General features: G+C 31.5%; 1 protein-coding gene across 1 annotated transcript in view; it reads right to left on the reverse strand.

Moving 5' to 3' along the window:
• Window positions 1-6,961: 6,961 nt before the first annotated feature.
• The window catches only part of LOC106469512 (mitogen-activated protein kinase kinase kinase 12-like), a 27,673-nt gene continuing 22,014 nt past the window's right edge, over window positions 6,962-12,620 (reverse strand). The window contains exons 13-15 of the mRNA XM_022398051.1: window positions 12,193-12,266; window positions 11,056-11,341; window positions 6,962-8,770 (exon numbers count right to left, since the gene is read on the reverse strand). Coding sequence (XP_022253759.1) covers window positions 8,621-8,770; window positions 11,056-11,341; window positions 12,193-12,266 — 510 coding nt within the window. The 3' untranslated portion in view covers window positions 6,962-8,620. The remainder of the gene's footprint in view (window positions 8,771-11,055; window positions 11,342-12,192; window positions 12,267-12,620) is intronic.

A 12,620-nucleotide genomic window follows, 5' to 3' on the forward strand; every position in this document is an offset into this window, starting at 1 on the left:
CGAAGTTACGGAAAGTTAATTAACAAACGGAGACGTAACAATACACATACATTCCCCAATAAAGACATAAAAGAGTCTGCACGCAACATCTATAAAGACATGTACGTGCTGTGTTAATTAATTAATGATCATCAGTCTGTGATGTAAACAGACACTATACGGTTTACATCTGTATGGTGTGTTGTCTTTTACTCGCTACAGTGAACCTGTATTTACATAGGACTTGATGAATATGCAGCTGCTAATTTTACATTCTTAATTATTCAACATGTTAGCCGTTTATATTGCTAAAAATAAACATGAAACCCACACTACCGTTCGATTCACCAGTTGTCACTGGCCACTGTTTACTTTTGGTTTAGGTGTATGTTTGCTCAATCAGTAAAATCCTAGTGATTTATCGTCGAACGTCAAGATACTTTATCACACGAAAGCGAGTCCTGAAATCATAAACGTTTTTCTCTTATTTTTATTTGTTCATTTACATTCAATAAAAATAGTGGGACCTCTTTGAATTCGAATGTTCGATGCAAAAACGTGCTCCGCTCTTTGGGGGCCCATGGGTACACTATAATGCAGAGCTGGTAGTGGGTGCTGCGTTAATTGGCTGACTTCTCCCGCAGTCCATCAGTTAAAAATACATTTTTGGCTGTTCATAAATGGCCCTTTTGTGTAATTTGCACGAAAATTTCTACCAGATTATAGGGAAAATGGCTGTGACTATATTACATTACAGCCCTGATGTTGAAGTTGCGCGCGAGTACTAATGGTCACGTTTATATCAATATAACTGTTTATTTGTCATCTTAAATCTCACGAGTTAAATGACCAGATCGGAGGAGCTCCCCACTCCAAGGATCAAGATTGAGTGTTGAATTTATAACTCCCCTTCAAATAAAAGCATGAGCGTATTTGATAGTACCATGTCTCGAATCTGAGACTTCAGAATTTTTAATTCGATACACTGATTATCAGGCCATAGTCGGGTGTGTAATTACACATGTAAAAGTGACTTAACAAAGTGAAATTTTATGAACACTACAAAAAGTAATCTTGTCGCTACCTCATTGTTACATAAAAAAGTTTACAGATCAAATTAGTATGTTTAAAAAATAATAATTATCAGGCTTTTCATTATAATAAAAGAAAAAACGTTCTCTATAATTTTACACTTGTAGAATCCTATGAATTTCCAGAGCATTAAGGGCTAACAATTAATTGCTGTTATTGTTTTAAACTAATTTTCTTTTCTTTTTTCTTAACTTACATTTTTAGGATTAACAATTAATTACAGAAGGAGAGGCATATTCATTTTCTGTAGAAAAAAAAAACCCAACTTATTCTATTATGAATTATTTGGCAATTAATATTTTAATAATTAGCGCATAGCCTGTCAAAAATTACGAGGCAAGTATTACCACCCCACCCTAGTTTACCTTAACCTCACATTTCATAGCTAACTGAAATAAATAAATTTTGCGAAATCAAGCTTGACCAATAAAGAGGCAGAAAAGTGCAGCCCAGGCAGTCTAACGTCGGTAAAATCCTTTGTGAGGCAATCAGAATTAAGATCATTCATGAAATGAATTCCTGGCATATTTATGGAATAATTATTAATAAAAATCAGTTTGTTTGTTTTGAATTTCGCGCAAAGCTACACGAGGGCTATCTGCGCTAGCCGTCCCTAATTTAGCAGTGTAAGACTAGAGAGAAGGCAGCTAGTCAACAACGCCCACCGCCAACTCTTGGGCTACTCTTTTACCAACGACTAGTGGGATTGACCGCCACATTATAACGCCCCCACGGCTGAAAGGGAGAACATGTTTGGTGTACTTCTTTTTTTGTTTTTTTTACAACACAAACAACATCAACTTCAAATAATTAATTTATTCAACATGAAAGCTATACAAGTTTTAACACTGGGAATGTAAGAGTCAAGATCACAACGTCAACTACGTACGAGTATAAGTAACCAAACAACTTTACCACATAGGTTGAGGCTCTATATAAAAATACAACCATGCCATAATCATATGTGTATGTAATCTCGCCACAGTAATGTGACAAAGGTACGAATGTCAAAATATTTACAATTAGAACTGGTCTTAGTTTTCAATCTCACAACAAATATAAGCAGGGAAATGACAAAGTAAAAAGTTTAACTCTATTAATTCTTCTTTATGAAACACTAATAGAAGTATCAACTATCTACCCCACGTTGAACTTGTCGGAATGTGAATCAACTTTGAAGTAACTGTTTTGATATGAAAAATCCCCCCTTCACTACGATTAGAGATCATCATGGTCATGCTTTGATGTAAAAAATATTAGAAAACGTGTACAAATTGATGAAACATCAAATTTCCACTGGAATGGGTTCCTCAAACCTGGCACAGTTTAGAACTTAAATGGTGGTACAAGTTTATCAAAACTCGTCAAAAAATGGTTTGAAATGTATGGTGTATCAATTTAACTGATAACATCAGACCTAAAAAATGATCTGTTCCGTCCTTTCTGTAGGCCAGCATCGCAGGGTATAGAACGACCATCACGTTGTAAAGGATCATGAAAATGGCCGAACACGTAAACGATTAGTGTATAATACCGTATGGTAAAAACCGTTCCATTTCCTGCAACTTCACAGAATCAGTAATTAAAATTAGCAGGAATTATTTAAAGAAAACAATGGAAGTTTTCAAGAATGGTGTTCAGTATACATTATTTTAGGTTGCAAATAGTTTAAAAAAAAAAACAATATCCAGTGAACGTTCACACATGAATTAACATACAGCTTGAATCAAAAAACTAATATCCAGTGAACGTTCACACATGAATTAACATACAGCTTGAATCAAAAAACTAATATCCAGTGAACGTTCACACACGAATTAATATGTTTCCCTTTTAATTTCATCACAGTCCATCCAACAGGTGTTGCATATTCTTTTATCCAACCTGAAACAACACAAACCAGCCAGTAGGAGTAACCACTTAAAACTCGCCGTCAATGTTCATTAACCTTCAAAACAACCACAACAGGTTCTTCAATTCCATCATTACAAAACTTTTCAAATGCATAGTTACGGTTCTATTTGAGGAAGTCCATAAGGTTTTTTTTAAAATTATTTGTGTGCCAAATCAAGTATAAAAGATATGAATACTTATTTATTCGATAAATGAGCCTGCAGCACAAACAAATAAAACCAAAGACAATTTTGCACTTTTGTTGAGATTTCAAATAATGACTTCCAAATAATTTCACAACTTAATTAGTTTTTATTTTGATCTTTACAGTTATAGTCTGTTGCTGTTTTATACGGTCTTTTCCTGTTTCATCAGGTTTTTCAGTGCTAACATTAATGACTTCCGAAAGCTGAAATAAATTCACAACTTAGTTGTTTTTTTTATTCTGATTCTTAGTTTGGTGGACATTCAAAATGGAATCAAAGACGCAAAACTATGAAACTTCAGCTGATGATTTTCGTTTCAGCACGTTTTTAAAACTATACACGTGATTTCTAACCACGACTTGTGCATTAGGTTGTCAACCTTTACCAACTGTTAGATTGCTGCTCAACGGTAACAATCATTTCCGCCACTTTAAGCACCAATATCAACAATGGTTAGCTACAATATCCTTATTAGCTGTTACTTTATATTCTTGTACTTGTCTGATACATCTATAACATGTAGAATCTGCCAATTTATTAACAATGCTCTCACATTAATTCATTTTCTCTCCACCAGTCTCTTATGGTAGGTGTCTCAGAAATATTGAACCGAAATAGAATATCAGGGGAATTTACCCAACAATGATAAAAATATGCTCTACTTTTTCAGTGAAATAGACCAGGTTAAGATAATAAAAAAAGTCACTGATAAAGTTTCACAGTTGTTTTCTTTCCATCCCAGAAAGCAACTGTAATCTAGAACTAAGTTCTTGAAATTCCTAGAAACCCTTACGTATTGACTTTTTCACGAAAAATCTCAAATAAAATTTAAAAAATACTGAAGAAATTAATTTCCACTAAATATATACATATTTACACACATCTATTGAAACATTGCCAGCCTTGTCAAATCTATTACAATCTGGAATGTTAAAAATACTCGTTTTACTTTCTTCAAAAAAGGATGACTCCTGGTACCGCCAGGTTATAATCAATACTGTTGGCAGACAATGTCTGTTACAGGGATAGCTTCGTGATTTAAACCACATATTTTCTGTAACAAAGTAAATTCTATTATCTATATAGATGTTCCTCTACTTTATACATAAAGAACAACTATACAGTCAGAAATAAGTTAATGTTTCTAATCACCAGCTAACAAACAATTCTCAGAGAGAAGGGGCATTTGGCCAGACAACGTCAGAATAATTTTTCCACAAACAAGTGTTTCACTGTAACGAAACTTCTGAAAATTTAGATGAAACAATGTTAAATCATAAACAATAGATTGGAATTAATTCTAGAGTAATTCTGAAGCTAATATTAAAAATAATTTTATCCATTGAAGCAGGATTACAGTAAAAACATAAGGAAAAAAATACAGGCTGAAATAAACAGAAATAAAATAGTACATCTCTCAATTCAATGACATAATTACAAAAAAATACATCATTTCCTAGTAAGAGCCACTAGGACAAGATAACAAGAACACTTATAACTTAAATACTAATTATTTATGGATTTTAAACTTTAATACCTTTTTTCTTTTATAAAATGTATATTTAAAACACCTTGATATGCCAATCCTAGCTCTCATAAATGACTAGTTTTTAAGAATTAAGAAGTTTTTTAATCTTTAAAAGCCATTTATGACATGCACATACCTTGCCAATTTAGTAAAGTTCTAGCATTGAAAATAATTTTAAAAAAGCATAAAATTATACAGTTTTATTTCTATTTAAGCACAAGGTTTAAGCTCCTTAAGCCAGAGACAGGATGCATGTTGCTAAGTACATCTGTTTTATTTAAAGGCTACACTTTCACTACTGTTTCCACATCAAAAAAAGGACAAGCCAGATTTTGGAGTGCTTCACCTGGTGGTGAGTGTTAGCTGAAACACCAAGTAACCTTACAAGTATACACCATTTCTCTTAAAGCCACTCTGCTATACATACTTTCAACAGACAAACTTTGCTTTTATATAAGAATCCTGAAAACTGAACTGATTGAATTTAATTATTTTTAAACCATATTTTCTAATTCTTGAGAAAGAAACACCTTCAGTGATACTGTGTACAAGTAAACAAAGAGGTATGTGAAACGAAACCAATATTTAGAACTATAAGTTCTACAATTACAAGACTTCCAACTGCACATCAAAGAATAATAGGGCTAATTTGAAGGAATAACAGTAAAATATCAGGGTATACTTTTATTTGGTAGAATGGCAATCAATAAACATTAAGTAATTACGGAAAATTCTGGATTTTCAATTTTAAAAAAATGGAATTGAGAGAAGTATAAAAATGGGGTGTTTGATTTCACCACAGAAATGATAACATTACGGAATAAAAATCCTTTTTGAAGAAAAAGATTACAAGAGAAAGCCACATATTGACATTCTTTAAATTTTCACACAAGTTTTCGGCAGCATGCTATAACCTTCTTCTAACTCCAACAAATAAAGATGTGAAACTTAACTGGTTTCCATGGTGAAGATTCTAAAGAAGAGTGTGATATATTTACATTGTTCACCAACAACAGTATACAAAACAATACTTTGAACCACATTCCACTTCATATGTGGCACACAGTTAAAAACTTATAGTTCAATAAATATAAAAAAAAAAATATCATAAAATTATGTATACATCAAATCTGCTTATAGCAAATTATTCACAAAGGATAAAAGTCTCTATTCTCCCAATCTTTCCTATCATTACAGTTTCTTCATGGTGTTTCAAAATGTGGTTCTTGATATTTGTTCCACACCATTCCCAGACATATCGGTGATAGTTGATTTTTTTTCAAAATTCTCAGATTTTGTTCATAAGCATTTTTTCTATCCTTGTTTTCATTAATTGTCTCACATCTACAACTTAGACAATGTACAATTCGTTTACTATTTTTGTACTGTGTGGTTTTTGCTAATGTAATGTTGTGCTACTTTTATTTTATATCTTCCAGTGGTGCAACATATTTGGTCAATGAATTAGGATAGCCATAATCTTTACTTGTGTGAAGTTTGTTGCTGAAACCTGCTTAGGATGACTGGCTTGTTGAATGAGGACTTTGTAATAACCACTGGCTTCAAATATTTCCTACAATCCTCTTCTTTTGCGAAGTTCACAGACTGTTGTGGACGACCGAGATGACTATGGTTCTTTGCTGGATTTGGCCATACTGTAAAAATAAAAACATGGCATATTCTCTTGTAAGCTTTTTCCCTCTGTGACTGCTTCCCATGTTACTAGTCTGAAGGACTTGTTTAAACAATAGGCTATCCGCACTATGCCCACCACATGTATCGATCCCTGAATGTTAGCATTGTAGACCCTAATGTTATTGAAAAGTCTGAAAGAAAATATGGAAATCATTTGTAGTTTTACTCTAGTCATTTTGAGTTTTGATTTAGCTATCAAACTTAATTTCAATGTACAGATACTACACACGTTGTATTTACAGTAGAATGATGATAATTTTATGAAGAGTCAAGTTAGCTGCCAAACCATTCTGCTCTGATGTCAACATGACCTTTCAGCTCTCTTGGCCACCTGATTATACAGAAAGTAAACAATAACCTGGGTTGGTCATATTTCATAATATACAAAGGTATTTTTGAAACCCATAATCTAAAAAATGTACAACCTTCATTGGAAGAATGAAAACAAATAATACAAGTTATGACATTTATGTAAATAAACAACAAAACGTTTGACACACGTTTAAAACCTTTTTTTTTGGCAAATAATTAAAAAAATGTATATATAAAAAAAAAGTTTAAACAAAGGCATGACTTTGTAACAAAAACAATATCATGTCATTACACTATGGTACAAGATGAAAACAAAAATCTCTTTAGAATTAAATACATGATAATTATCATTATACCAAAACCTACAAGAACCCTAGCAATACTGTAATTGAAATATACAATGTTTTCACATGAAATCAGGATTTATTTATAGCTTAATGTATTATAATCCATTAACCCTTCCCGGGCCATTGACCACCTTTCAGGTATCAAGTGCACACCTGCATATCAAATTTCATAATTTAAGTGAAAAAAAATAATTTTAAGTTTTCAATAATATTTTAGAATTTATATCAAACAAGTTGAAACTGATTCTTTCTGGCCAACAACAAAGAAACTTCCAACTCTAAGAAGAAAGAGTATTTTCAATGTTTTTTTTTAAACTATGTCTCTCAAAACGTTTTCAAAATTTCACAGCATAAAAGATTATAGAAAATTAAATCAAATACAATAATTTTAAAGTTGGAACTAAAGACTATTTATATTCAAGAAGTTTTGTTAAATTTCAAGTAATTTAGTTAATTGATTCCTAACAGAAGTTGAAAAAGCTAAATATGTCAAACCCATAGCCTGGAAAGAGTTTAACTGATTATTCTGATGTGCTTCTTGTGAAAAATATAAATTTATGCAATACGTGAATAGAAATGTGTTCAAACAAATCCAAAACATCTTGTATTGTCATTAAACTTTTGAAATTTCCAATATTTATACAAAAACTGTCAAAACTCAGTTATAAGTGGTGAAAAACAAATCAAATAATGCATCACAACACAAGAGATGAGCTTCTGGTGAAACAGTAATTAGTGAGTTGATAACCTTCTTATGAACCAGACTAGTGTATCCACAGAAACAAACTTGCTACTGTAAGTATAACTTATATGATTATTATTAAATGAATGAGAAAAACCTAATACAATTCCATAAACAGTTTTAGAAAATTAAATACTTTTCTTGTAAAGATGCAAGCTTAGCTATCGACTGGTTTTTACCTAATTCACTGGTTTAAAACATTCTTTAAAATACAACGTATCTTCTTTTTTTACTGCTAAAGTGGTAAAAAATGAATGCTATAAAACTACCATCAATTTAAAAAGTTGTTCAATATGTCAGATAAAAAACATTTTTCACATAGGGCAGGCATTGGTTACAACAGTCGCATCCTTATCAAAGGAATGCTAGCTAAGAACCAGGAGGTTAAGCAATCATTATAACTTCAAACATAGTCAATTCTTTTTTAATATACTCACACACTGAAAACCAAATCAATAAATTAAGATATGTATAAAACGACTCGCAAGATGATCTAGAATATGAACTAAAAGTAATGCCTCAACTTCTTAAGCATTTGTTTCTGTTTGGGAAATGGTTAGAGCTTGTTTCTTTCTCGTTTTTAACAGGATATTTTATAAATGCAGAAAGTTCTTGAAATTACAGAACTCGTAAAGAGCAATATAACATTTTTGTCTGACTTACACAAGTAACAATCAAGTCAGGCACTACTTAATGTCCATCATACTGTCCAACAGTTTCAGTTCTCCACTGTACAGTATATTACAAGAAGCTTCAAATAAGAAGAGAGAACACAAGAGAAGAAAGGCGTTTCACCTTTCTGTTTGTTACTGTTACCAGAAGACTATCACCACACTGTAGTCTCTGTGTTTCCCCGAGAGTTTGGACAGGCAGTCGCTACTGTGATGTCAGATACACTCTCGGTCTCTGATGCAGAGGAGGAACCATGAGACAGGGCTGGGGAGCTGTACACGTCTGCGATTGGTGGAAGTGAGCCCTAAAAAAACAAATTTCTTTAGAAAACCAAACTAAAACAAATACATTCTAAATCACCTTAAAACTTCTAATTTTTAAAGGTTGGGTACTTTTGTGTAACATACATTGCAAAGCAGTGGTTTATAAAACTACATAAAAAATTTATTAAGTAATAGAACAGAACATGCAAAAATATTAGATACTTTAATCCAATGAAGTTTGACTTAATACTTTGACACTATAGACATGCAATTAGTAATTTGAATTCATAACAACTTGTAACATTCTAAAAAAAAACACCTGCAACAAATCCAGTGTCTATTAACTCCTACATTTCAGTTTCAGTCTCTGTGACTACAGGCTACACATACAAGCTAATTAATTACACTATCTGCATGCACATAAGAATTCCTGGAGTTATTTTGGTAATGTCACAGAAAAATATTTGTTTTTAAGGAAAGAAGAAAACGACAGTTCCACCTCAAGCTATAATGTTGAAAATAAGCCTAATCTCAGTTGTGCATACATATAACATTATCACATAGAAACTACTTAACAATGTTAACAACTTTCACTTTTAAGACATTTCCTAGTTATTCATATTCTTGAATCTAATTTATTTTCATTTTCCATTTAATTATTAACATTTTAATCCTTTCCGATCAGGTTACAGTGCACTACCATTCATATTCGTAAATATATATGAAATATAGACACTTCAATTCTCCCAACATAAAACGGAAGGACCACCAAACATTTTTGAAAATAAATTTATAAGTTTACTATTTCTAATACAAAATCATTACATCACATAGCTATGTTCTATGTCATTATGCTACATTGGCCCTACAAGCAAGGTTTCTCACACGCCTTTTCTAAGAACACAAGTTCTGTGACTCAAGATTCGTCACAATCATCAGTTTTGTTGTTAAATTATCCATTTAACAAAATAAGTAATTGTTCTATAAAAAAAAAGTAGTTTATGTGCAACACTTAGATCAATTTATACAGCCAGATTATTTCTTTTTTAATCTATTTAATTCCAATAAATATATATATTTTAGAACAGTAAGAATGCAGTCACAAGGTTAATGAGGTCATGTGCTAAGTTCACTTTGTGGAAAGAAGTTTTGAATAAGATATAATTAAAACTAATATAAATATAGAATTCATTTTATTTACAAAATTTACTTTTGAACTACTTTAAAAATATTACATACAGTTCCTCCAGTTTGGACTTTACCTAACAATGATCTCAGACCATGCTAGGACTATGTCCACAATAAGGCTCCATTACTTTGAAATTAACACTGGGAATTTTTGTAAAGTCAAAAGCATTACTTCAGCACAATAAAAAACAATAAAATTTATTTATTTTCTTTTTGTAACATACAACAAACTAAAATTATGGTATAATTAGATTATTTGAAAGCATGTGACCAAAGTGAGGCTTCTGAATCTACTAACTAAAAGTTAAAAAATCCATAAAAGTACTGAAGAGCAAATAAATTGTGAGAAAGAAAATAACTCCAACTTACAAAGAGCATGTTTAGCTTTATAAGTTTAAAAATCGCAAAACAAAAATGTGCAGCTAGTCGAATTTTAGTTTTCATAACAAATTCACTGTTTTCAAACTATCTGACTTAGAAACAACCAACAAACATGCAACAAAACTACTGTTCATAGCAACGATTTAAATGTTGACAATTTTTATCTGTGCAGGTGGGAAGTTTGAACAGACCAAAAATTACAACTGAAGGGCAAAGAACTGACGTTAGGGTTAGGAGTTTGGATTTTTGTTTATTTCTTTATCAAAAACAAATATGAATAAAGTTTATACCAAAATAAAAATCTTAATCTGAACATTTCAGTTACAGTTTATTCTGTAGGTGGGAAAATATCAGACAGAATTTCCTAAAACAACACAGGATACTGATTGACTACTACTACAGCACTATGAACTATTATACTTGATGGTCATAGTGACTTTACCTGTATTAGTGATGGAAAAGTTTGTGATTTTATAGTTGTCAGCATAAGTGCTGTATTTATCGGATAATACTAACTTCTTTGTAAGTTCCAAGTTTTTCTACCATTGGAGTAGAAAAGCAATAAACCACACCAAGTACCTCAATATAACAATAAGGATATAGCTGTGTAATAGATGGATCTTTGGTTCAATTTTCCATAAATACCAATTAACCAAATATACAAATTCTATACTCTGACCAGAAATAAAACTTCACTGGTTCCAATATATAATCAAACTCATATCTTTAATGCCTTTTATAGAAAACACTAACTTACTCGTTGCAGCTTTGACAATTGATTTTTCCCTCTGAACGTAATGGAAGCAGAGTCTATTCCACATATACTGTGGCGATGGCTGATGCCCAAGGTCTCCGAGGAATGTCCATCCTTCTCTTGGTCCAGATGGTGTGGAATGTCTGGGTTCGAAAGGCTGGACAAGAGGTCATTGGTTGTACAGTGGCTACTCGAGTATTCACTGGTGTTTTCCTCCTCGGACAGGTTGCCTTCGGAGCTTAGGGTCGATACAGACTGCCTGCTGCTTCGTTTATGTATTCTAACAAGACTGAGAAAGAAACCATAATTTGTTTCAATTTTTGAGATAGAAGTAAATGTGTTCTTTATAACTGCTTAAAGACGGAAATTTCAAAACGTTTTAACAACTGTGTACAGCAATTTATAGGATAATTCATAGAAGAGTATAATAGGTGATGGAGTGGACAATTTTTGCTGTTAGGGAAAGAAAAAACTTTATGTCAGTGATGACATATTAATAATTACTTATAAATAAGCCTCAACCTTGAAAAAAAATGCACATAAGAAGCCTAAACATAAAAAAGAAATGTGCCACATGTTACACAACAGCTGTTTCCTGTTAAAAAAAACAACAGAAGATGAAAAGAAATTTAGTCATACTAATACACAGTCTTAAGTGTTATTTTCTGAAGCACCAAAATGATGATAACATTTATCAGACACTTTTATAATGACAAGAAACTTTTTATTTTTTCAATCATTTCCCTATGAGGATTTATCAACAAAATTGAACTTTACAGAATAAAAGGATTTTTTTTTCGATCAGACTTAACATTGAACTGTTTCTTTGTTATATTTTACTAACACATAAATATGTATATATCATTAGAAAGTACACTTCAAAAATTTCCATTGTATAAGATTATTACTACAATCATTACAAAAACAAATGTTATTCACTCTATAAATCAAAACTAAATACATCATGTTACTAAACAAATATTTTCAGATATTCATTAAAAAATAAAGTAACACAAACGAATAACTTTTTATTTTTCAGAAATTGATTTACTAAAAACTGTAGCTTTAATTAGTGGTTCTTCTGAAAAGAGAAATACAGTTAAGTTTAATTACAAGATTAGCATACGAACAAATATTTACCCTTGACTTTTCAGTACACAATCATCACTGTCGTCAACTTCACCTTCTTCTTCCGAACTACTTTCATCGTGAATCTATAAAAACAACAAAAATATTTCATATGAATTAATTTATAAGTATCAAAGGTACAGAATTGTGTGGTTAATTTTTGAAACATTTACACGAGCAAGTTGTATCAAGATATTTGTTTATTGTAAAGATACCCTGTTAAAAGTTCTGGTTAAACTGTATCTTGATGTTTATTACTAAACTCTACTGTTATATAGAAAGGATTCAGATACATCTGATATAGACCACTTGATACTCTAACGGCAATCTGTTACACAGAAGAAGTTCGTGAAAAACTTTACTCTAACTTCTGACATTTGAAGCTGATTTGATGTGGATATATGTAGATTATATACACTAGCAGAAATACTTGCCCTCTG

Source organism: Limulus polyphemus, unplaced genomic scaffold (assembly GCF_000517525.1).
Source record: "Limulus polyphemus unplaced genomic scaffold, Limulus_polyphemus-2.1.2 Scaffold3521, whole genome shotgun sequence".
Lineage (NCBI taxonomy): Eukaryota > Metazoa > Arthropoda > Merostomata > Xiphosura > Limulidae > Limulus > Limulus polyphemus.